This window comes from Apus apus, chromosome 4 (genome assembly GCF_020740795.1).
Source record: "Apus apus isolate bApuApu2 chromosome 4, bApuApu2.pri.cur, whole genome shotgun sequence".
NCBI classification, from domain to species: Eukaryota; Metazoa; Chordata; class Aves; order Apodiformes; family Apodidae; genus Apus; species Apus apus.
Genome location: NC_067285.1, coordinates 105675885 through 105702854, shown reverse-complemented (window position 1 = coordinate 105702854; position 26970 = coordinate 105675885). Strand labels below are relative to the sequence as shown.

Here is a 26970-nt window from a genome sequence, read left to right as displayed (position 1 = left end):
CTAGCAGCAGGTTTTAATAAGACTAAGGCACATAGCTTAGCCAGATGAGCGTGCTGACCAGCAGCCTGCTTACCAGACTGGCCCTCTCTTGGCCCTTACTCTCCATGTCTCCCATGTTTGTTCTTCCCTTCTCCACCTTGAAACTCCATTTTCTCTGATCTTATTCTCTTCCAAATAAACAACCCATGCATAATCACTGTTTCCCTTTTATTCCAGTTTTGCTACATCCATATCCAAATTTGGTATTTATAATATTATTACTTGGGCAATCTCAGCCTTACATGGTTATCACTGGTATGGTGCTTGCCTTTCAAGAACCTGTTCCCCCAAAAGGTCCCAATACTCCTCTTCAGGTATCTGTAAAGTTTGGAAGTTTCTTATATGAATCCTCTGAAGCTCTCTGAAGTGCAGCCATTTGTCACAGCGCTCTTGGTAACTTCTGTCAGCTTCTCACACTTGTTACCTGTTACATGCAGTGATTTCTTGTGTCATGCCCAGTCGTTCCTGATGTCCTCTTCATTAAACTTAACCTCAAGCTTTATCTGCTCACCTGCCTAGAGCCTTATCCTGCACGTTTTGATACTGGGTAAAATATAATACTGAAAGAAATACGATTTTATAGCTTTAGTGGGAAATGCTGAATCAAGTTAGGATTTTGGCAGCCTTGACTCATTTATGAGACTAATTCTTTTTGTTCCCAGGTTAAAATCAATATTCAGGGAGATGTAGTTGATCGTGGAAGCACTAACTTGGGAGTAAACCAAGCTGGTTTCACTTTGCACTCTGCAATTTACGCAGCTCGACCTGATGTCAAGTGCATTGTTCATATTCACACTCCAGCAGGGGCAGCGGTAAGCACACTTTTCAGCTTGTCATCTCTCCTGTTCCCACCCCACCCAACTGGAAAATAGGTGGGTCCCCTGAATCATAGGCTTGGTTGCTTTTTGAAGTACACAAAGCCTTTGAGTCTGCCTTCAAATATGTGGTTCTGTTTGAATCAATCAGATACTCCTTATTTGGTTGTTACATGAGTGGTCAAACAGTAAAGTGAGCTCTATAATTGGAAAATGCGTATTTCATGCTTGTGTGTCCTCTATCAAAAATAACCATATCTTTCGACAGGGAGTTATGAGACCTTTAGCATATTTTGTTGGTTTTGTAAAGCACAATTTATCAAGGTTTACTTAAATATTTGAAACTTTTCCAATACCTCTTATTAGAGCAACTGGTTCCAAGTCAGTTTTACCTCTTTGGAATTTCTTGAGAGTGTTGTCTATTTCAAAGTTCACATTCTGATTTTATTTATTTATTTTAATTAATTTTTTTTACTGATTAACAGCAGTCATACAACCATTTTAAAGATAAATGAACAGATTCCTAAAATGATTAATTATAGAGCAGCCTTTAAAACTGTTCCTTAACTTCTGCGAAGTTACTCATGTCCAAGTTCATCACTAAACTTCTTTTTTTTTGAGGGAAAAGTAAAAATAAAAATCACTGGAGTGAAAGGAATGAAGGATGCAGTTGTTTTGGGGGTTTATTGGGTTTTTTTCTGAGTCTTTTCACATTAGTGTTGATGTCATGTACAAGCAGCCATACTGAGTCAGACCCAAGATCAGTGTGACTTTTGTATTCAGTCCAAAAGTTGTGAAAAATAGAGACCTTAGGGATGGAGTACAAGACCACTGTGCATGTATTTATGTATTATAATATGGGTTTTATTATAATTCTTACCACTATTATATTTTTTCTATTTTTTTGCTGTTGCAAGAAATTGAGCTAACTGTTTTAATATTTCTCAGGTTTCTGCAATGAAGTGTGGCCTCTTGCCAATTTCACCTGAAGCACTTTCTCTAGGGGAAGTAGCTTATCATGACTACCATGGTATTTTAGTGGATGATGAAGAAAAGGTGGTTATTCAGAAAAATTTGGGGCCAAAAAGCAAGGTCAGTATTTATATCTAGAATGAAATAAATGTATGTTTAGTGGGGTATGGGAGGTAGGTTCTTTAATCAAGAGCAAGAAAATACTTCCCTTACTGCTGTTACCTTTTTTTGCAATATCTCTCTAGGTCCTTATTCTCAGAAACCATGGCTTAGTATCAGTTGGAGAAACTGTTGAAGAGGCTTTCTACTATATTCATAACCTAGTGCTTGCCTGTGAGATTCAAGTAAGCATTTCAGTGTGTTATGAAAGAATACAGTCTGCTGTCTTAACCTTCAAACAGACTCATAGATGTGCACTTTACTGTTTGATCTAAACTAATATGGTGATTGTGAAATCATGCTATTATCTGAGAATATCCCAAATGTTGATTTAACCAGCAGCGTTCAAATAGTGCAAGGGAATCAATTTGATATATGTCTGATAAAACAGAGGTATTTTCAAAGCCTTAAGATGACTCTTATACAAGTCTGTTAATTTATTTATGTTTTAAAAGAATTAACTTTATTTTGCTGATGTCATTCCCCAGCCCCCCAAGAAACTGAAAGACAACTTTATTGTTTTTAAGGTACGTACCCTGGCCAGTGCAGGTGGACCTGACAACTTAGTGCTTCTAGATCCTGGGAAGTATAAAGCCAAATCTCGTTCCCCTGAGTCTCCAGCAGGTGAGGGTAGTGTGTCCCACCCAAAGTGGCAGATTGGCGAACAGGAATTTGAGGCTCTCATGCGAATGCTCGATAATCTGGTAAGACTGGTGTTTTTGTCTAATTGTTTTATATGATTATGTAGAACATACTTTAAAGAATGGGCTGCATGTAGTTGCGACAGTTTATACAGCCTGCAGTGTGTTTTTTCCCAAAGATAAAGGGCCCTCAGAGAAGGAGAGAACATGAAAAATCTGATAGTTTTTTGCAAGATCAAAGGGCGTCCTTGTGTGATTTGACGCTTCCAAATGAGAGGACTGTGGTGCTTGCTACATCTTAGCCTGTGTCCTCCCCTCTGTTCCCAAGGGTAAGATTGTAGGCTCCAAGGGTTGATTATAGACAGTGGTAATGAATATATAAAATAATATGGCCACTGTAATAATCAGACATAGTCTTCTGATCTGTGATTGAATTAATCTTTTTCTTTTGTAGACTTAACTGTGGTCTTCATGGTTATGTGATGCATGTGCCCCTCGTAGGATCCACACTGATGATATCTTAAAACATTATCCACCCCATTTACTGTGTAGTAATAACTGTTTTTTTTCCCTTTAGATCAGTGTTCTATCTGTAGTATGGAAAAAATAAAATTAGGCTACTTTATTAGTAATTTGAATATCTAATGTTTTCATATAATACAAAGTGAAAAGCTGAAATCTTAAATAAACAGAAAAATTCTCATTGATTTTAGTGAGCAATAAGGAGACTATTTAATGTAGTTGGCCGTGGGTAGCTGACTTCCTGTGTCATTGACTGGTACCTTTGGCAGGTTCAGTTGCATTTCCCTTTCTCTAGGGAAAATCAGTTTTATGTTTCTTACTGCAAACAGGAAGCAGGATCACAAAGGAAATAGCATTGTATATGCTAGGAATATAGGAATAGAAGGGAACTTTCTGACATCCATTACAGGCTCTCCCTATTACAAATAACCACGTATTACATTGGATGGTTAACTATGTTAGGCAGTTGATAGTTACTCAAGATGTGCTTTGATCATTAAGGAATGGAGCAGCAACCAAGATAATGCCTCAGCAGTGCTTAATGCGTGGAAACTCTACAAAGAAAGCTAAGCTGGCATTCTCAGGGCTGAAGTTTCTGAACAGCTAGCTTTATTTATAAAGGATTTTAGTACTTTGATAGGTAGGCTATTCACACTAGTTTTTTTGTTGATCCACACTGAAACTAGCTTGCTAGTGGAAACTTATTAGAGAAACTGTTAAATGTCCTTTTGATATGTTAAATGCTGAGAAAAATATGGAAGAAAGCAGGGGAAAACATGACTAGTGTATTAGGGAAAGTAAAAAGGGAAACAAAGTAGAATTCAGAGGAAGTTGGAAAGAAAAACAACAAAAGTAGAGAAGATCAGGGAGAGTAGAATATAGATAGAAAAGTGGCATTCTTGAAGCCTTCCCTTCCATACGGTATGTTGGATTCCAGATGTTAGAAGAGATGGTTTTACCTATGTTTTGTATCATACAGATGCTTTCTTATATCCTTGTTTTAGGATTATGAGAAGCAGTCAATACATTTGATTGCAATACAAAGAAGCCCATACATGAGTAGCTGGAATATTATACAAACAAAAGTCAGGATTCTGTGTCTAGACTTAAATCCCACTCAAGAAACTTGTAAAATTACTTGAGAATTTAATGAGAAATACCAGCAAATACCAATATACTTCCCTCAGGGGGGAAAAACCTTAACTGCTGAAGAAGTGTATGTGTAGGCACTTTCCTTGAAGTACATGTATTTTAAATGCACTCCAAATTCGAATGTAGCTTACCTTGTTGCACTTTAATCATGTCCTATTGTCCTGTTTGAATATGTATGTTCATCCTGAAGGGAACTTCAGTTCTCATGCCTGAGTCAACCATTTTAAAATGCAGGCTTTGAGAGGAGAGGAGTTTGAACAGTTATGGGTACTGTGTTTTTTTAGAAGTGGCTCTGGAATATTTGACTAGTAAACTAGTCCAGTTGAAAAGAAAATCTGTCGAACACAGAATTAGAAAAGTTATATATTTTTTTGTGTGTGAATGTGAGAAGAGGCAGACCCATGGCACTGCTCTTGATGACCTCAGTGGCTTTTTGCAGGACTACTGTAAATTCTTCATAAAACTTTGATACAGAGTTTTTGAAGTTTGACCTGCCAAAAGGGTGACTCTTTTAAATTAGTGTTTCAGAAGCTCATTAGATTGGAAAGGATGCTAATGTAACCTCATTACTGTGTCATCCACCTTTGACATGGCTTTGTTCACTAGAGTAGGGAAGATTAAGATAAGGAGGGGCTGTGTTGTAGAAAAGTTTTTGCAGTTAAGGGTATCCATCAACCCCAAATTCAGTCGTTTGTTGAAAAACTTGTAGATGTAGAAGACTAATTCTGCTTCTCTGCTCCTTCAGGGTTACAGAACTGGCTATCCTTATCGATGCCCTGCTCTGAGAGAGAAGTCTAAAAAGTACAGCGATGTTGAGATTCCAGCTAGTGTCACAGGTTACTCCTTTACTAGTGATGGCGAATCAGGCACTTGCTCCCCCCTCAGACACAGTTTTCAGAAACAGCAGCGAGAGAAGACAAGGTGGCTGAACTCTGGCCGAGGGGATGATGCTTCTGAAGAAGGGCAGAATGGCAGCAGCCCCAAGTCGAAGACTAAGGTGTGGACGAACATTACACACGATCACGTGAAACCCTTGCTGCAGTCTCTCTCGTCCGGTGTCTGCGTGCCAAGCTGTATTACCAACTGCTTGGTCTGTGCCTACCTTACTGTTCATAGTTAGATGATGTAGAGCAAATTGGGGTGGCTGGCACTTGGAGGCTTTGGGAAGAAAAAGATTACTCTGCTAATTCTTTTCTTCTTTCTTCTATAAAAAATACTTTACTAACCACTTAATTTGGCTTTGATTAGATGTAGAAGTCGTCTTGCTCATTAATGCTTAAAACTGCTTAAGACTTTGGAGCCTCTAGTTTTCTTTTGGCTTTTCAAGCTAATGACCAAACAGACTGAATCATAGTTTTGACTGAGCGGGTTCTGCATTTTAATGGTTTAATTAAGGAAAACTGTGTTAGGAAACTACTAATTCTATCTGCATGAAAGCTTTTCTGTTAGAACAAAAATGAAACTAACTATTCAATGTACTTTTGTACAAGTATATATAGAAATAATCAAATTTCTACCCTCTATTATAGTCACCAACTTAATTTGCAAGCTCTTTGCAACCCTTGCTATGTACAAGAATTGATTTCAAAGTATTTTAAGTGTTGGGATTTTTTCCCTTAAGCAGTTTTTCTTGTCTAGTTTCTCAGCCCCTCTTTCTGTCCTGTTCACTATGCTTTTGTCTGTCCCAAAGCCTCTGAGTGTTCACAACCAGCTGCCTTCTGCATGTAGTGTTGCATGTAAGTAGATGGCCATAAATGGAAGATCTTTCCTGAAGTACCAGCTGGGTGCGGCATGACTAAAGTGCAGCTCAGGCCATCAGCAGGCACTAAGCGATAGATTCTGCAGCCGGTGCTTTTTTTTTGTTTATCAATGCTGCTTCCAGTTAAAATTTTGCACTGACGGATCTGTTAATTGAAAAGCAAAAGTATCAAATGCTTTCAAATGGACATCCGTAGCTGTTGGGGTGTAACTGTGGGTTGGATATTTTCTTGGGCATATAAAGCATTTAAAATGTAGGCGGAGCTTTGCACGCATACAAGGTTATGTAACAGTTGACTTTGATCTGAGCTCTGGTAGTTAAGTAGTACTTCAGTAGTGGTACTACTATGTATAAGTAGTAGTGTGGTTACAGGTGAGTCTTAAAAAAATGAAAATAATGCTCTTGAAATGGAAAAAAAAAAATCACATTAGATTTTCCAGAACACCTCTTCAGTCTTACCCCTCCAAAACTGTGCTTCACTTCTGAATACATTCAGAGTTGTCCATATTTAGAAAAACTTTATGGAATGATTACTCAGGTAATGTGTGTACTAAAATACGTAGCTTTAACATATAGAAGGCTCTGAAAAAACAGAGGATCTCTATCTCTGTGGTATTTTTGTGGTGTTCTGCTTGATTTAAGAAGTTAATGTATACATATATTGTTTGTACTATCGACATTTTACTAAACTCAACTATAGTTTTGCCTTGATTGGAAGAAAGCTTAAAGCTATGCAAATGTTTGGAGCAGTTTGTGCTTTTCAGACGTAGCTCATGGAGTAGGTAGTATGTTACATCTGAAATGATCAGTGAAAAAAGAAAAATTCCTGCTCAGAAACCAGTCTTGTTTAGTGATATACTGAAGCAATAGAAATTTTCATACAGGTTTGTGTATTTAATTTTTTTAATGCTTGTTATTAACCTAAAGAAAAAGTAGCTTGTTATGTTGAGGTTGTTTTTATATATGTTTTGACTAAAAACTATCTTTAATAAAAAGCTGGAGTAGTTTTTATCTGAGAAGATAATCATCAGTGAGTATTTCACAGCTCCATGTTCATTCCATTTTTTACTTTACAGTTGCAAAACATTTTAAAATTCTGTTGCTTTTTGAAGTTTGACAGTTTCTGGCTATCTTATTGTTTCTTGAAGTTACTCAGGAAAAGCCGCATAGCATTTGCTCTATAAACAGGTTTGCTTTACCATTCAGTGCATTTTCTATGCCACAATGACTGGAAATTAGAACACCACTTATAATGAACAGATCAAGATAAAAAGTTAGTTGTGCATCAAACGAAACAGGGCTCCATACTAAATGCACTGATCAAATAAAGCAACCTTCTATGAAGAACCCATGAAGCGCTTAAAGTTTGTGTTTGGGATATTTTTGTAACCTTTTGAGCTATGAGTTATAAAACCTTTGACATCACCAAACTTCCTCTAGGTTGCTGTGCTGATACAGCTATTTATTTGTGCAGAAACTAATTCTGGAAACAGAACGTTTTGCTGACGTAGCTTGTTTTAATGCAAAACTTTGGTGATGCCCACTCTTGCTTCACAGTACAGAATCATTCACTAAACCTGGCTAGTGACATCACATTGCTTTTCATACTTCTGTCATCTTATGCTTTAAGTTTGCTTTGATGTTTGTTGAGTATCGGAGGATTGAATCAATGATCTCTCTGTCTCTCTTGTGCTATTTTGTAAAAACATCCAGTGCAGAAATTTAAAATAGCAGGAATAGGGTTTTACAGCTTGCATCTTAGATCTTCCTGTACTTCTGTTTGGGTAAGGTGCAATGTCCTTTTTAAACAAATATGAACGCACAGTGAAATTTCTGATAATGTCCTTAAAAATCAGTCATTATATTGGAGTGTTCCTACTCCTGTAGTAATATGTCTCCTGATAAAATAAGAAGTAGACTATTTTTAGAAACATGGAACACTGCAGTTGTCAGTGTGGTCAAGTCCACAGAAAAATATCTTAAAAACCTTTCAGTCTCCATCGTCTCTCAATTGCTCACAGCTGTAGTAGTTGCATTGTTTTGGATGGAAGTTACTGGCAAGTTCACTGGCTCTCTAGTTTTTGTTGTTGTTACTAGCTTGACTTAAAAGAATGATTCTGACATTTAGAAATTTATCTGAAGGTACAGTTTCTATTACTGGAGAAGGAAGCAACTTGAATATTCTTAGGAATGACTAGAAGAATACAATCATTGGTTCAGTTCTCTGCTATGTATAATGCATGATCAACTGTTATGTGAATTTGCTACTCTGAGTGTCCACAGCCATTACAGCAATTCTGACTGTTCAACTGTTCTTGGTATTACAGTGGACTAAAGAGGATGGACATAGAACTGCCACCTCTGCTGTCCCTAACCTGTTTGTTCCATTGAACACCAATCCAAAGGAGGTCCAAGAAATGAGGAACAAGGTTTGTAATAGCAATAAAATAACTTATTTTTGTTCATCGCTGCGTTTATGTTGTATACTTGTAATGAACTAACTTACTTTGCTATAGGGAAGTTTTTCAGTTTAGTAACACGGTTCTGATGTCCTGCCCCTTCAGAACTAGATACTGAAACAATTCCTAAATGTAACAAACTCATCTTGGAAACAGCTGGTACTACTGTCCAGTATATAAAGACTCTCATTGTCTTACATTTTGTTACTGTTGGACCAATTGCTGGATACTTGTGAAACAGCCACCACTGAGTTTATGGTAATAATTCTGTTCCCTGAGACCACAGTTATACATTTGTGACTTGTTTTCCTGTTTTGCTTTCACCAGTTGAAATTGTGGCCTCAACAAGGAAGTCTGTAGATCTCTTCTCCGTATTAGATGTATTATGTTATAATATGCTGTGGTTGTTGTGGAATTTTTCTTTAGCCTTTGAAACTGCATATAAATATTTTTAAAATGACCTAGCTGTTAATTTTCCAGTCTTTGAATTTCAGATCTTCTTGTCTCCAATCTACCCACAGGAAAGCATTGGATGTACTGGGGCTTTTTCACTTTATTTCTTTTAAAGTATAAAATATGCACTGGTATCTTGTTAATAGTTAAGTTTTTCTTGATTGTTTTGCTACTTCTTACTGATGGCTGAATGGCATATGGGAGTTATAGGGAAGTCTGTGTGCAGGGTACTGGCAGGAATGCAGATTTGTTCTAAAGTAATTTGTATCAGGTTGACAGAGCATTTACTTTTCCTGTATGCTTCTCAGCTCTGTAAAATAAGACTCACTTGAAATGAGAAGTCCGGTGCAATTGACAGACAGTTTCTTGGTGTCTGAAACACAAATATTGTTTTACTAAAAACTTGAATGAAGTGACTAAGAGGAGAGAAGTAAAACTTCAAAATTTTTACTTTCCTGATGACTAGAAAGGTGGTAAACTAGAAAGAAGTGCAGATGATGCAGGATCCTCATACTTTCTGAAATGCCAAGTATTAATAACAGTTTGTGTTCTTACAGTTGTACGCAAGTATTTTTATATAAATCGAATGTCCTGTTTAGCTGTAAAGTAGAGATCTTTCTGGATCTCTGTTTTCCTTCGTTAATCTTGGAACAAGAACCAGAGTAGTTCAGAAATAAATTTTGAGTCAGTTGTTACGAATTCTTTACCCTGTGGGATATCTAAGTTAAATCAATAAAACCTAGATTTAAAGATCCAGTTTCTGTTCTCATTTCTCTATGGAAAGAACTGGGAGCTATTTAGGATGCAACAAAAGTGATGTGTTTGAATACTTCAGAGTGTCAGTTTATGCATAAAAAAAATAATAATATGCCCTTTTGAGAATATGGTCCTGATTAAATGCAAAAAACAAATGGTGTACAGTGTTTTACAGTAAGTTCTGTAGGAATGATATTGTGGTGCAGTATCAGTGACTAGTGGCTAGTGACAGAAACCTGTAAATTACTGGTCATGCACAATAGAATTATAAAAATACTACCTCTGCTTCCCTTCTTCACAAACTGGAGTTGTCTGTTACCTGATCTCTGGAGTTTTACCATGAGACAGTAGTAAAAAGGAAAGGACAGTACTTACTGTGGTACTTAAAGCCTGAATTCTGAGAAATCTGAGGAAACAGCTGGGAACCTGAGCACAGATCTCCAAGTGGTGTTTATAAGCACAGTTTTATTAGATGAGTAGGGACGTAGCACTCAGCAGTAGTTGCAGGTTTACTTTTTCGAAGACAAAACCATGGTTGATGTTTCTCTGTTGTTCATGTGCCTGTATTTTGCTGCTTTCCTTGACAGATCCGAGAGCAAAACTTACAAGATATTAAAACCGCAGGCCCTCAGTCGCAGGTTCTTTCTGGGGTAGTTGTGGACAGGAGTCTCGTACAGGTGAGAGTATAAAATGCTAAAAACTATTAGTTTGAAGTTAATATGTGGTATCCTCTTCTTTCACCTAATATATCCCTATAAAATTATTCTTTAATTGGCAGAGAGTAACTGTTTATAAGGTAAGTCTTAGAGGTAACACCATTGTCTTTGCGAGAGCGCTCAGGGTCAGAAATGTAAGAGGCTTCAGCAGTGTAGCCCAAGCATGTCTGTGGAGGATGCTTCTTGTTTTGTTTTTTTGTTTGTTTGTTTTTTGCTGAATGTAATGCATGAAATGCAGAAGGCTCATTTATATGGGTTAATTTCTTGTTCAAGACTAGTTGGGCTTTGTGACAACTTTTTCTTTGTTTGTTTTCCAAGTCTATGTATCTTGAAATATTGATAATAGGCACAGCAGGCTCACTATGGGGCAGCAGAGTTGTGTGTTAGATGTGTTTTATCATTGCTTCATAATGCTTCATTTGAAGAGCAATATGAAAAAAAGCTATTATACATCAATAATCCTTAAAAGCAGGATATCTGAATAAACAAAAGACTTCATCTATGAATCATAGCTCAAAGAAAAAGAAGAATTAGAGCTATACAGTTAGACTGTATAGCTGAATGACTTTAAATCTCTGTAGAGCAGAGTGCTTTAACTGCCTCAGGTTAGTATTTTCTGATCTACTTTAAAAAGTTCAGCGAGTCTTACCATGACCATGGCATTATTCATGTTGGGTGTCAAATTGGCTGCATGTCAACCCATCGTCATTTGCAATTTTATCTACCAGTTACTGTTTTCCTTTGCATGTTTTTAGCAAGCATCATAATGCTTTTGGTTGATGTTGTAAAGCCCGGGCTCGGTTTGCTCTGTTTACTCAATTTACTGTTGCAGGATGCTCCCCTCTCAGACTGTACGGAATCTATTGAAGGGCTCGATCTCACAGAGCAGGCCTTTAGTCCCGCTAAATCTCTCTCTGTTAGAAAGGTACTGCCCTGTCATACTGCTCTAAATACTGTTGTTCACCCTTCGTTTTACCTCCTCCTTACCCTGATCTCTTCCCTCTGTTAGCTAATTATCTGGCTAGAAAAGGAAAAAAAAAAAAAGATGGATCTCCAAATTATGTCTGCTCAAATATATAAGCAGTTGCTTTACCCTGATAAAGTATCTTTTAAGTTTTTTGATCTTTTTCTTTTTCTGTAGAAGCTGGTGAAGAAACACATTTGATGTTAAGGTGCTGATTAGGTTCTGCATATAAGAGGCTTTCTTTGTGCATGCTGTTAGTGTAAAATTAGAGTAATTTGAGATCCATTTTGAGTTATGTTAAAACCTGGTTACATCAGTGTAATTCCGAAGATATCCACATGTTCAGAGCATGTCAGACTGACAAACACTTGTCAACTTTTGATCCTGTATTGCTGGATGTCTTGTTTCCATAAAAATTCCTGTGGTTATCTGCAAGAGTTGGTGGGCAAAGCCCCATGATTCCAAAATTAAACAAGTAATCATGCTTATGCTTACGTAATACACTTTAAATGCAGAATTAATTCAAGGGATGTGTCTATGGTTGGGGTGACAAGTCCTTTGAGACTGAGTAAACAGGAACAGTTTGCACATTGTTTCCAATCTGTCCTTAGCTGTGTTTCTTTCCCAGGTTTTGAAGGAGTTTCTTAGAGGTGATATAACATGGAAGCACAGTCTGTAAATAAGCATCAATGTCTCTTCTGCTCCTGTATTTTATCTAAAAGATTCTTAAATTTTGGTTTAGGTCATACACAACATCTCGTTATCAGGATAGCTTTCCTATAAAAAACCAGAATATTTTAATTACCTTATCTCATGAATTTACAAATCTCATGAATTTATCACACTTTCTAGTGTAATGAGCCAGTTTGCATTATAGATAGTTGTATCTTAATGAGAATTTGATAATGATGTTTTTCAGATTACAGTTTGGCTTATCCATATTCTGAAAGGAAAAATAATAAAATACTGTTTCCAGATTTAAGATGAAAAATAAAACAAAGCCACATTTTTCCAGGCAGTGCATGCCTTTTGTTCTCTGCTTAGGAATACCTTTAAAATAATACATTATTTTTATATCCATTGGTTATCACAACACTGGCCATTTCTTTCATCAGTGATGTGCAAGATATCTTTCAGGTGTTATTTTTGAATAATGGTGTAATCTTTCTATAAAAGTACTCAAATATTTTACTTGTGTGCTTTTGGTGATAGCAAGAAGCCAACAAAAGGTCTCTTGGTATATGATTTTTCCCAGTAATATAATGTTAGGGTGGTTAATACTTAATAATACTGATAATGTTAGTAGCAGGTTCATGTTAGGGTAGATGTCCAAATGGTAGGTTTCCTTTTTGTGTTGTTATGAAAGTGCTTTCCTCCTGAAATATTGTGCAAGATTGCATTGGTGTTAATTACAGCAGGAGTGGCCTTTATTGCATAGTATTTATTATCTTAATATGGATTGTGACTTGAATGCTTAATAAGTACTTGTTGGGGAAAACAAAACCAAACAAAACCCCAAAACCATTAAAAAAACTGTGGAAAACTAAAAACAACGCAAAAAAAAAAGGAACCAAGCACCACCAATAAAAGAAGATTGACCAGAGAAACTTTCTAAAAAGATGATGCCAAAAATCAGTTGTGTATTGGCGAATGAAAGAGGCATAAGCAATCTTACAATGGCCATAGAAACCTCACATGAAGCTTTGAATGAAAGTTTGAGGAGGACATGTACATCAAGGGCTTAAGGAATTTTAGGTACCAGATAATTGCAAGTTTCTCACTTGACAAATTCTTAGACTCTCAGTAATGATTAAAGTATAAAGTTCCATCTGATTGCAGTAACAAAATGCATTATGCTTTCAGTTAAAGTTGAGATTTCTATCAAATACTAATGCACACTATTTTGTATGATAAAAATCTTGTTTGTGTACAATATGCATGTAATGCTTTGAGTCCTCTGTGCCTATGGCTGCAGTGGTGAATACTCCATTTTGCCTTGTCACTTGCTTTGTCCGTGTTCTGAGAAGTCCTGGCCGTGTTGCAACACAAGCTCCTTGTGCATCCTGTAATTTTATTCATGTTAGAGACTCGGTTATCCAAGCTTCTGCTACAGTCTTAGCTGAATGACAGGGAATGTTGGTTATTGTTACCAATGACCATTCTGCCATCTGATTTTTTTAAAAAGATCACATGAATTTTCAAGAATTTAAGTAAAAGGGGAATCGCCCATTTTCTGCCTTTCCCTTTAGAATGGAAACTCTGTGGCTTGTTCTTCACGAAGAGCCTTTCAGTTCTGCCCCAGAGCTGGCACTGTGTTTTAGTGGTAATTTCTACACAGTACTTTCAGAGTTGTTGTTGGTTTTTTATTTTGTTTTGTTTGTTGTTTTTTTTTATAAAGGCACTGCATTAATCCCAGATTGTGTTAGGAGTGATTGTTAACTTCAGACAATTAGTATGAACATACTCTTTGATTGGGAGAAAATGAGAATGTCCCTGAGAAAGGCATGTATAAGGTGCCATTTTTGCTCATACTTCTCCCTGAGAACAAGGTGAAATGCTTGCCTGTTAGCTGATGGTCACCTCATAGCAGTTTTGAATTCTTCTCTGAAAGCAAGATTTGGTGGAGAAGTTGCAAAATGACTAGATAATCTAAAATTTCCTTGAAGGATATGTGTGGTCCTAGTGCAGTATGAAGGTATATTGTATATCACTAGCTATATATGACTCTCTCTTTGTTGGAGCTTTGTGGGACAGTCTGCTCAGGAGTGAAAATGTATTCTGTTTGTGAATGTAATCTATCCATTATTTCTTACAGTGGAGAAAATGCTGTTGATACACAGTGAAACATCAAATCGTCATCAAAATGATACTAGAATCTTCATCAAGATAATATTAGTATTTGCATAATCCAAATGAAATCATTAAAACATCATTTTTTTGTATATCAGGGTGCCAGTCTTTTATATGGGAATTTATTCCCTCTCTACAGGCTCTCTAATACTGGAAGCAACTCCTGATCAATTTTCTTGTTTAATTTTTCTCCAAGTGGCATGGGCAGGTTAATAACTCTGCAAAGTCCTGTCTGTTTTCATGTCACATTTACTAGAATAAAATATGTCCTGTACTGACTTTTTAGTCCTTTATACTAGTTTTCTTTCTGTCCCATGTTACTCTCTATTCACATTGTACTGTGTATTTTTATTTGAATTCTTGGAAGGCTCCTCTGTGGCCCATTCTGTAAAGAAATGCATCTCTACTTCTTTGCTTTGTGCATGTTTTAGAATAATCATGTTGCAGAACTTACTAACATATGACTATAATTTATTTTCCCCCCATAGAATCAGTCCCTCTACCCTTACAATTTTCAGTACTGGCCTTTGAACTACTTCCATATTATTGATACTGAGCAAAACTGGATGTGTTAATCTGGAAACAGCTTTTAGCAGATCAGAAGTTTGCCTTTCTGGTCTCTTGTGTCATTTTTCTTCTTTTACAGTCCAAAAATACACAAATACTTTTCAAATACATAATCTGCTTCCTGCCATCACTTCTGATCTTTTGCAATGTTATTTCTTTGAGTTTAAAGCTACGCAGCTGGTACAGATACTGTTGGCATTGACTGGGGGGGTGTGTTTTGTCTCTTTGGTTTTGGAAAACATGATAAGCTGGATGCACTGCTTTTATTCCCAGTAGTTAACACAGGTGCTCTCTTGAGAAGGAGAACACCTGATGCCAGTGTCCTTGTCATCTTACTGCAAGCTGCATGTCTTGCTATTTATCATTATGCAAGAATAGGAGTTCAGGAAAATTTTGTTTCATGTCAAAGTTGTTCTACCCAGTCACTGTGGATTTAACATGCAGACAAGATTGAAAGATTCTTAAACATTCCAGGAATACCAGTGTGCATTGAATTTCTTGTTCCTCTGTTGCCTTTTGTAATCCCAGGAAACTCTAGCAACTCTACCTGAGATCAGTGCTTTACAAGCCCCTGCTACTTCCTGCTGAGTTGCAGATAAAACTACAGATTTAGTTTGAAGAGTGGGCAGAGAGAGAGAGGGAAAAACAAAATTGCCATGGGCACCAGTTTTCTGCCATCATTAAAAACCGGGACCTGTAGTTTTGGGAGTGTTTTACGTGATTTTTACAAAACAATCAGTATTTGTACTAAGTCTTGTGACTTGTGTACTAAGTTTTGTGACTTTTTTTGTGCTTTATCCTATAAGAAAAGCTTTGAATACCAAATTGGAGGTGTTCTGGTATTAAAACCTCTGGTGTTTAACAGAAATAGTTGAGAAAGGCTTTTGACATTCTACTGACATTCTGCATCTGAGATGAGAGTTCCTCTTGTTTTGTGGAGAAATGGAGGTGACCTGTAATGTTTTAGAGATGTGTCTGTCCTGCAGTTCTCTTCAGGACCTCAGTGGAGACTTGTTGTGACACTGTATGTTCTGCAGTACTTCTGGCTGGTGATTCCTCCATGAAGAGCAGCATAATTTCTAACCACCAGCTGTTCTTACCTCCCTGGACTGCTCAGATTTCCTGAGATCTCTCATGAGGCTTTCAGAAATATCTGACTGCTCTTGTCGTCATTCCATCTAGACTTCTTATCTGTCACCTTTTTGGTGCTGACAACTTGTCCAAAGCAGCTCTTAGCATCCAGAATAGTACTCTGTCTAATTTATTTTCAGTTTTACAGTAAGATCTCATGCTTGTCCATCAAGTATGGATATGGAGTGGAAAGTTTTGTCTCTCTGTTTGGGTGCTATTTATTTTTGAACTGTGTTTCCTAATGCTTTCTTTTAAATATTGATACAAATAACATCTGAATACACAGATGACTTGGGCCAATCAATAACCCGTACTTATGTGGTAGTGGAATTGAAATACCTCTTTTCAATGACGAAGACGATTCAGGTATCACAGTGACACGAGGGACAGACCATCAGTCATTTCCAAACTAGTGTCAGCAGAGTTCTGTAGATCTAATGAAAAAACACTAATGCTTAAACAAGTCATTTGAAAAATACAGCACTTATCCAGGCAAGCATCTTCCCTACCCAAGACCAATGGCTTTAGTCTCTACTATATTATTAGAGAAGAAAAAGTAACAACCTTCACATTAGAGAATCTCTGATGCAGCTGCTTTTGTCCATCAGAACTTACTGTACTTAGAATTGCTAATGTTTATTTTGTGTAACTTCTTATCTGGCTTGTATGACAAAATTTTAGATATAAATATATGAGCTTCTATAAGATAGCAGTTAACATTAGTTACTTAAAGTTGCTTGTAATAAACTGTTAACCTGGTGTACACAGAAGACATACAAGATGGCCTTCTACTATACCATCTGTTAGAGGGGGTGTAGTAGCTACTTGAAATGGCTTTTTCCCTTATTACAAAAAACAAAACCAAAAACAAACCACAAACAAAAATGTGGCTATGAGCTCAGTCCTGTGAACTTCTACAGATACTCTGTGCCCAGATTGCCATGCAGTTGGGTTGGTATCCTGTCTCTTTTGTGGGGAGAAAAAGAAACTTGATGCTCTTTGACATCAGATGTAATTCAGCTAGACTGTTTGGCTGCTGTTTGATTACTGCTTAACGGTGGATATTCCCTAGTGGAAACACTGATGTGTCTGTAAGAGTAATATGAGACCTGTTTTCTCCTTTTATATTAACCTGCTGTTGATCAATTTTTTCTTTTAAAAAAAATCTGTAATAGATTCTTTTTCTAAATCTAAAAGAAAACAAATGTAATATTTCTTGGATTTTCATTTTGTTTTGTTTCTGGTTGCTTTGTAGCCTCTGTACTTTTCAGGATTCTGCAGGTTACTGCTCAATTGCAGGTGTATCTTCATTTTCTTTTGTCAGGGAGAACTGGTGACTGCATCAAAGGCAATAATTGAGAAAGAATATCAGCCAAAAGTCATAGTGAGCACAACAGGACCAAATCCCTTCAATAAACTCACTGATCGGGAGCTGGAAGAATATCGCAAAGAAGTAGAAAGGAAGCAGAAGGGACCAGAAGGTTGGTTTCTCTGTGTGTGTGTGTTTTGCAATAGACTATAATCACAGCAAGTTCATTACTAATTGGAAGGTGGGTTAGGAAGGGGGGTTACCTGCAAAAGGTATGGGTAACTTGCTCAGCTTTTGTGTATTTTAGTTTTTCCAGTGTGAATTAGAAATTCAAAAAGCACAATCGGAAATAAAATGTGATCTAAGTGTTAACTGAGTATTCTGTAAAATGTATGGATCTTATTTGAAGAATTATCCTAGTAGACAAACTGAGGTGTTTAGTATCACCAGTTACTGCTGCTACTAGGAAGTTGAAAGCTTGAAACTTAAGTAAAAAAAAAAACAACTTAGGTACTGCAAAGTATTGCAGATAGTTCTGCTCCATTTCCATTAGTGGTATAGAGATAGTCTGGGATGAGAGAACAGTGTTGCTTTTTAGCAGCAAACCCACAGTTTTCTAATTCTCTAAAAACTGTGGATTTGAGAAATCTGTTGAATGGGGAAGAAGCAGAACAACATTTGGTTGCTAACTGGAAATGGCACACCTTGGGGACTGCCCCACAAGAGGCTTTCTGCATCATTGTAGAATTATAAGCAAATTATGTTGTAGAAAGAGATCATTGCTACATCTGAAGCTGTTTCCCTGTGTTACTCAGATATACATCCAAGGGATGATACTTACAATGCTCATCTGTTACTAGGTTTTGAATTTGAATGATGCAGGAACCAGAAGTGCCCTTTTTTTTTTTTTTTTTTTTTGCAGTGTGTGTTCCCTGATTCTGCTTCTGTATAAGACAATGTAGGAGCCATTGTAGATTCTGTGTGTTTAGTGGGTGAAGTATTGGACTGTGTGGGTGGGAGACTCTGCTGTTATGCCTGTGTAACTGCATACATTTATTCTCTCAGTAACATTGCTACATCCTTCTTAGATAAGATATCAAAATGTGGAGAGACTGTGTTACTGAGACAGACACCAGCTGGGGGACAGAGTACATTGCTTAGGAATCAGACCATCAGTGAGCAAAATACGTCAGATAAAAAATCTCTGGATTTGAAAGGCAGATCAAAAACCTTTCAAGGAACAGATACGGAGACTTCACAGGATCGTGACATATCATCACTGTCTAAATCTTTAGATAACACTCAGTTTGCTGCTGCGTGGGTTTCTTGTCAGACCACACAGCAAATTGCCACACATCTTAACCAAGAAGAGCCAGATGGGCAGAAGTCCTCCCATAAGGAATTTCATACCGCAGTGATCAAAGCCTTGAGGTCCAATCCTGACCTTTTGGCTGAGGCCTCAGGTATTACTGATGTGGTACAGTTGGGTTTGCAATCTAAGGAACAACTTCTTTACACCGTTGGGAGATTCTGTCAGCTGACTCTTATCTGTGGGACTGATTACACTTCTAATTGTCTAGGTGAACTGTATGGAACAATGTTTAATGCTGTTCCTGATAGATGCTGTACTCTATTAATGGTTTCCTTTGGATTTAGGGCTATTTAAACCTGGAAACAAGGGGGATCCTCCTTACTAATAACAAATACACAAACCACCATGAAATCTGTTTTGAATCATTTAATTACTGCATGTTTCTTTGATTTCTTTGATTATCTGTTCAGTTTGCTTTGGGGATGCAATTTGTTTAGTCCATTTCAACAGTACAAAGCAAGCAAAAGAGCACTCGCTATCTTGTGTAGGTCTGATAGCATATCCCTCCCCCACCCCCCATATTCATTTGTATCTTCCTTGTGATTTTTCCTAACAAGTTTTCTTTAGAACATGTGATAAACCAATTCATAAACAATTTCATCATTCATGCCCTCTTAGGAAAACAAACAAACAAACCAAAGAACACCACAGAGTCAACTGTGACTTCAACAGTTTTGTTAATATCAAGTCATTACTTGATTTTCTTTTGCTTGTTTTGCTATTATTTAATACCCTGGCACAATTTTGAATCAGAAAAGTTTATTTGTGTCTTGTGATAGGTAACAAAAGGATGCTTTTGTTTTCTCACAAGCAGAAAGGTTTTGTTGGCCTGGTTAATTGCTCTTTGTCTGCATCTGCAGAGCCCTCAGAGGATGGCAGGCCACAGAAAGAGAGAAGTCCCCCTGACCACCCTTCTGCTCGCACTCCTCCCAGTACGCCCATTAAACTAGAGGAAGGTATGTTCTGGTCTGGGGGCCAGGGGGGACAGTAACTGCATGACAGTGTATGAACTAGTATCTAATAAAGGTAAACTATTTATTGTATCTTATTTTTATGCTACCTAAAATATATCCCACCGAACTGTGAGTGTAACAGGAGTTCTGTTTACAATAATAAAGAAGTGTGCATTAATATGAAGACAAATTTTCATCTTGTCAGAATTGCCTGGCCATCTCTTAGTATTTCTCAACTGATTTACTCTTTTGTACATTTTCTGTGAGAAAGAACTGCTCTTATGAAATGAAAGAGGTCTGATGGTGAACCAGACACAAATTTAGATACTTTGGTAAATCTCCTTCACTGATTGCACATTTCTTAAACATTATTGTACTTGGATTACACCTCAGTAATTCTTTTTTTCCCAACTCAATTTGAATCTAAGTATCATTGGTCACCTTGTGTAGTATTTTTAACTAAAATGAGAGCAGGGCTGGTAAAGTCTCCCATTTCCTCAAAAAAAGATAACAATTTTGAACAGGTGTAATCTAATTTTTGTCTTGTTTTCTTTACCTTGTACATTGATTATATCACTTGTCTGTTAGTCTTCCATTCACTACTTCACCTCATTCTGTTTTCTATAAGAATGGTTGCAACCATTCTTCTGACTTAACACAATGGCTGTGATGAATGCATAGATTCTCTACTTGTGCTTTTTTCTTCTTGTGGCTGCGTTACAAACAGGAGATGGATATGCTAAAGAGTACCTGTTACCATAGTAAGTATCATTCCATACTCTGACCTGCTTATGTGCTTTGCTTCACTCTGGCATCTTTGTTTACTATGGGTTTTTTTTGTTGGGTTTGCTTTTTTTGATTTTAAAGCAGTCTTTTTCAGTTGAGACGCTGATTTCTTTAGTTCTTGATTTCATTAAATGCTAGGTAGTTGCAGATCTTATGTTAAAATGCACTCCCCCTTTGGAAGTGACTGTCAAAGTGACATCATGTGTTTCCATATCTGTGTGTCTGATTCCTCGGTTTAAAAACGAATAGTCTGAAGTTGTCTGACCAGATACAGCTGAAACAGGTCTGGGAGTCTGCTGCTACCCACACCACTTGGACCTGGAAGTTCCTAATCTATTCCAGTGCAGAAGTGTTACCACTGACATTGATGTAAACTTACTCAGCAGACTTCTGTACAGAAGTGGATATGGAACTACTCCTGTATTATATATGTCAGCTGTAGGGAGATTCCAATTCCAACCAAGGAATAGCAGCAACTTCTACAGCTGTTTCGGCTAGATCTGCAGGGCTACCTCAGATTATACTTGAAAGTAAAAAGGATGTTTGGCCCCTTGTATGTCCTGTTATATCCAGAAGTCAGCGTGTTTGTCACAGGTACAGAAGTCAAACTGTGTTGTAGACAACAGTGATGTTACCAGTAAAGTTCTACAACCTGAAAATTCTTTTAAGCTGAGAACTGTGTTCTGCTAACTCTTCTAGTTGCTTAAGTTTTCCAGGACAAACATACAAAGCTTATTTTAGAGAGTAACTGGAAGTTTATGCCATGACAGCTTTGGTTGGCAGAAGTTCTATTGAGTGACAGTGTTCCCTGTATACAAACACTTAACTTCTTTTCCTCATATTGTTTCTATTGAAGTGCAGCTGAAGTCAGAAAAGTGTTTTGTGTTAACTCCGTTATAACCTGGTTTGTATGTTTGTCCACATCTTTGTGTTGAAAAAAAAGCCATAAACTTTTATTTTCATAAATAATGTGAACTGTAAACACAGAGCAGTGTTAGTTACTGTTCAGACTTTTATGCCACAATATGTGTAAAGGGAGAGCATGGAGGTAGGCACAGTTATTCTAAAAAACTGAAGAAATGTTGAGGTACTGTTGAGTTCTTCAACCATAAGTAGGTTTTGTAGCAAGTTACATTTTTAAACCTTCCTAGTCAGGTTACTGAAATGTATCCAACAGAACAGCAAGGTGTGTGCTTGCTTTATTGAATGTGGAATGTGTAAATCTCCCACAGTCTGTCCCTGTACTTGGCACTGGTGAGGCCACACCTTGAGTACTGTGTTCAGTAGGAAAAGTTTCTTTAGTGATAGAGTGGTCAAGGATTGGAACAGGCTGCCCTGGGAGTGGTGGACTCTCCTGGAGGTGTTAAAAAAACGTGTATATGTGGCACTTTGGGAGATGGTTTAGGAGGTGTGGTGGTGTTGGGTTGATGATTGGACTTGATGACCTTAGAGGTCTTTTCCAACTGTAAGGATTCTGTTATCCTATTCTGTGATTCTGTAAGATGTTGCCCTTAGCAAGCTACCTACATGGATGTTTGCTTGATTCAGGCATGTGAATTGTTCAGTAAAGACGATGGTAATTTGACAAAGTGGGAAGGAGAGCAGCCCTGGATTAAAGAGTTACAGAACTGTTCATATTGACCCAATGCTTAGGCCAACTGGCAAATGATGTTTGAATGCCTGGAGCTTCCTATTCTTTCATTTTAAGAATTTCTCATCCTTTTAAAAAAACTTTAAAACTTTATTTTAAAAAGATAAAACTGGCTGACACTCTAATACGGTGCCTGTTATATATATTGGGCCAGTTAATGAACAGAACAGACTGTTTCAGTTGGAAGGGATCTACAGTGGTCATCTAGTCCAGCTGCCTGAGCACTTTGGGGATGACCAACAGTTAAAGCATGTTAAGGGCATTGTTAATGTTAAGGGCATTGTCCAAATGTCTCTTAAACACTGATGAGCTTAGGGCTCAACCACCTCTCTGGGAAGCCTGTTCCAGGGTTTAACCACCCTCTTAGTAAAGAAATGCCTCCTAATGTCTAGTCCAAACCTCCCCCATCACAGCTTTGAACCACTCTCATGAGTCCTATCACTAGATAACAGGGAAGAGAGACCAGCAATATTTTCAGTTAATTCCTGGAAAGCAGGATGGAATCCAGTGTAGTGGTGAAGAGTTGTAGATGGTGCTTCTCATAAATGTGTCTCATACACATAAGGGTTAAACTACAGCTTCAGGAGGCAGCTTGTAATGTACACAGTTGCTTTCTCTTTTCTACTCTGTTTTAAATCCTGCTGGCACTATAACTTCTAAACTGCTAACTTGTGCATTCTGAGTGTTTGACACTGAATGCTAGTGTGTTTTGACTGTTTAACCTAATAGAAGTTCATGGTGCTCAATGCAAAATATGCTGGGTTTTCTAGTAGGTAAGTATTCATAGAACCATGGAATGGTTTGGGTTGGAAGACCCTTAAGGATCAACTAGTTCCAACCCCCTTGCCATGGGCAGGGACACCTCCCACTAGATCAGGTTGCCCAGAGCCCCATCCAGCCTGGCCTTGAACATTTCCAGGGACTTCCACAACTTCCCTGGGCAACCTGTGCCACTGTCTCACCACCCTCATAGTGAAGAATTTATTCCTCATATCTAACCTAGATCTCTCCCCTTCTAGTTTAAAGCCATTGCCCTTTGTCTTATCACTACATGCTCTTATATAAAAGGGCATTTGCAGAACATAAATCCTGTAAAAATATTAGAGGATTATTAATCCCATCTGGCAGAAATAAGAACAACACTCGTCATTTCCATAGGAAAAATGGCAAAATATTGAGTATTTTCTGTAAATGCTTGTGAAGGCCTTCAGTCTTTGCAAGTTAAAATGTAGAAGATTTTGAAAGGGGGAATGTGCCTTGCCTTACAATGCGTATGGCCTGGGTTTTGTTCTAAATTCCTCCTTATGTAATATCAGTGATGATGTATCTGAGACATCTAACGAGATACTTCTTGGCTACAGTGCAGTGATGAACTTTGCAGGCAACTTTCAAAAGTGCTCGTTGGTAAATCTATGTGCACGAAGAGGAGCTTTAAACTGAACATCTCTAAAGCATAGTGGTGAAAGAGGAAAATGTTACCATGGAGGGAGTACTGGTAAAGTTTACCTTTTGACAGAAAGTTATCACTAGATTTTTGATGTTCCTTTATACAGGGGTGAGTTTTGCTGTTAATTATTACATGCATTTAAAAAACAAAGCAAGCTGTATTGCTTAACCTGCTGAGCTCATTTAAGTTGATAAACTACATGGATTTTACTTCTGGGAATCCATAACATACACGCTTATCTCGCAAAAGAAGTGAAGCCTTTGTGATAGGAAATCATGTTCTGAAGCAACATCTGTTAGATCTCATGGAAGAATGGTAGGAAAATCCAAGCATTGTGATTAAAAATTGGCAAACCAACAGTTTAGAAATCAACGGATTTGCACATATCCCACCAAAAGAAAAAAGAATCAAGATACAGAATTTGATGACACTCTTCAATGCCAATGAAAACTGTAGATTTGGTTCCTGCTTACTATACTAACTTCTCATGTTGCTTGCAAATGTTATGAATAAAACAGGAGAGAAGTCTCAACAGTTACTTTCTTGCTGGATTCCACCCATGCGATGGAATTCAGCTTTATCTGGTCTGAGCTAAGAAGCTTAAAACCAGAACTTTTGCATATCTGGTGTCTGCTTCTGTGCTCAAAGCTGAAGGAGAACAGACCTATTACAAAGGCTTTTATGTAAAGTAAATCTATTAATTTTTTTCTAGAGAGCTCTAAGCATCACCTTGCTTGGCTTCCTCCTTTCCAGGGACACTTTTGTAAACTAACTGTGTCGTTGTCTGTCCGCCCACTAGAGACACAGCAGGACCAGACGTACAGAGATGACAGTGATGCTGCAACTTTCAAGCAAACCCTCCCAGATCTCACCCCTGATGAGCCTTCAGAAGCACTCGGCTTCCCTCCCTTAGGGAAGGAGGAAGGGAGATGTGATGAAGTTGTTCCCAAAAGCCAAACGCAATCACCTGCAGTGGAAAATAAGGAACCCCAGTCTCAACCTGCTGAAGAGCCAGTAACACCAACAGCTGAGGAGGGGACGGCAGCTGATGCAGGTAGTGATGAATCTCCAGGGAAGTCCCCATCGAAAAAGAAAAAGAAGTTTCGCACTCCTTCCTTCCTGAAGAAGAGCAAAAAGAAGAGTGACTCCTAAAGGCCAAACACACTGCAGAAACACTGTCATATTTTAAAATTCAGTAACCACTAGAATGTACCAGATCTTACTGAGTGTTTTGTCTTATTACGTAAACGAATGCAGCAAGTAATCCAACCAGCCCCTCAAGTTATGGCTTAATTGTTTAAGGTTATAACCAGAAACTAATGTCCAAAAAGGTGCTAATCTGGTGTTTTCAGCAGCTACCACAGATCTGATCCCTACTTTGTAATCAAATGCCAATCACTTCCACATGGAAGGCATTGAATCACTATTACTTAAAGCCTGCAACTGCTTTACGAAAGAATACAGAAAAAATCACCATTAAAAATAAAGCACACATTGCTTACCAAAAGAAGCATTCTTTTTCCATATTCTGTTCCAAGTCACAACTAAATTTTCTTAAATAATTGGCTTTTAGAGAGGATGCTTTTGCAGTAGTGATTTCAAGGGGGATGTGTTCTTGAACTGACAGGTAAAGTTCTGCAAGCTTGTGGTTACCGGTCATGTTTTGGTCAAGCTTTGAGGCTATCCATTCCTTCCTCTCTTTCTCCCCTCTGACTGTTGTAACAAATTGAAGGTGTTTTTCACTTTGTTTTACTTTATAACTGGCACTTCAAATCATCTTTGATGTCTAGAACTGAAATAACTGTGGTGTGTTCTGCTCATGTTGTGTGTTGAAAGAGCCCAGTCTTTTTTTTCTAGTGAATACAGTTGAAGGGAAACTTGCCTTTCCATTTCCCCTCCCTGTGGATCAGTCATTTGGTAATTGGGCTGGTAGAAAAGGTTAAAAAGTAACTGTATTAAAAGTATTTCACAAGTTTTCCAGCTGGTGGTGTGAAGCACAGGCAGCTTGGGTGTTTGCATAGGGTTTTTGCACCCTCTTAAAAATCCCTTGGGTGCACACGCACGCCTGTTGCATACAAACCCTCATGGCAGCCTCTGTGTTTGCTTCTTCCCGTGATAAAAATGTAAATGCATTATACTGAATATGGTAACCTTTTTAATATTAATTTTTTTTTCACTTACAAAAGCTGGCATTTCTTTAGTATTTTCTGTTGTTGTTGCCAGCAGTGAAGTTCAGCAATCCCAAGTAACCTTTCAGGTGTATTTCCACAGTTTGCTGTGTTTGTTTAATATGTCGCATGGTAAAGAAAATCACTTTCACCACAGAGTTCACTATTTCCCAGTTACTGCTATGCTTCTGTCTGTCACTAATCGTACCAGTAGTTGAAGATCAGATAGGTGAAGCTTGCAGGAATTCTCCAGAAACTGTGTAATTACCCCAGCCAAGAGCTGGGAAGGCTGGAAACCCTGTCTGGGTTCTGGAATTGGTGTTTCCAGTGTCAACAGCAGGAAATGCTGACAGCCCTGTGCGGGAGAGGGAAACAGACTGACTCACAGGAGGTGTCTGTAAGAACACAGAACATGGATGAAACCTTTTAGGACAATATTAAACATTGCAATTGGTAAAGGAGCAGAAAACTAATGCCTTACATTGATGCAGCAGAAAGCAGCAAGGGAGAGGTGGGCTGAGCGGTTGGGCGCAGCGAGGGAGGAGCAGGGCCTGCGTTAGGCTGGGAGGTGCTGACACCTCAGGCTGGTGTTGGGAAGCAGCTGACAGGAGAAGGAGAGCTGTGAGGCTTGGGATGAGGAGAGAGGTTTGGAGGTGGTAAGTGTTGCCAGGAGAGATGTGAGGTCACCTGTTGCAGAGGGGTAGAGGCAGGGTGGGACAGGCAGCCATGGAGCGCTGCACACCTTCAGGCAGGACTGCATGGCACGAATGGCTTTCAGCTTGTACTTTAACCTTGTATGTCCTCTGCACACTAGGAAGCAAACAATACTTATTTTGCTAAATTGTGTTTTATTGCAGGGTCGTAATTAAATGACTAATTGCTATATGTTTCAGTTCTTTAACGGAGTCCCTCCATTTATCTTGACCACATATGCAATGACTCCTAATTTCTAATTTTGTAGTTTGTTCTTTTAACTCTTTGTATTACAATATGAAATGTAGTCATGTATGGTATGGTTACACACTTTGGGGCAGAATAAAGTCCTGTATTTTTCTTTCTTTCTTGTATCATTAAGTTCTACTCACAAATAAAAACTAAAAAAAAAAAAAAGTATTTTCCTGCTGTGCTTTGAAAGCTTATGCAGTTTTATTCTATAGCTGTAGCCTGTTGCATTGAATTAGCTCCACTGTCTTTTAATTATTACTGTGTTAATTAGTTATTGCTTTAATGTATTCTCAGAAAATACTCAAATGGGCTACTGTAAGGCAGAGCCAGAGGTGGAATGTGGTCCTTTCCACCTGCAGCAGCCCTGCCTGGCAGCCAGCTCTA

The 26970-nt window shown here is 38.0% G+C and overlaps 1 protein-coding gene across 11 annotated transcripts in view; it reads left to right on the top strand.

Moving 5' to 3' along the window:
* Positions 1 to 26751, top strand: part of ADD1 (adducin 1) — a 68402-nt gene extending 41651 nt beyond the window's left edge. Inside the window, exons 6-18 of one of the 11 annotated variants that reach the window (XM_051616938.1) lie at positions 702 to 851; positions 1803 to 1946; positions 2072 to 2170; positions 2513 to 2689; positions 5046 to 5390; positions 8387 to 8488; positions 10315 to 10404; positions 10506 to 10523; positions 11276 to 11368; positions 17280 to 17436; positions 18560 to 18727; positions 19497 to 19592; positions 24273 to 26751. In XM_051616938.1, coding sequence (XP_051472898.1) covers positions 702 to 851; positions 1803 to 1946; positions 2072 to 2170; positions 2513 to 2689; positions 5046 to 5390; positions 8387 to 8488; positions 10315 to 10404; positions 10506 to 10523; positions 11276 to 11368; positions 17280 to 17436; positions 18560 to 18727; positions 19497 to 19592; positions 24273 to 24625 — 1992 coding nt within the window. In that variant the 3' untranslated portion in view covers positions 24626 to 26751. Of the gene's footprint in view, positions 1 to 701; positions 852 to 1802; positions 1947 to 2071; positions 2171 to 2512; positions 2690 to 5045; positions 5391 to 8386; positions 8489 to 10314; positions 10405 to 10505; positions 10524 to 11275; positions 11369 to 17279; positions 17437 to 18559; positions 18728 to 19496; positions 19593 to 20316; positions 20352 to 24272 lie in introns of those variants that run through there. The other 10 variants (XM_051616945.1, XM_051616940.1, XM_051616943.1 and 7 more) reach the window with 10 other exon arrangements.
* Positions 26752 to 26970: the final 219 nt, after the last annotated feature.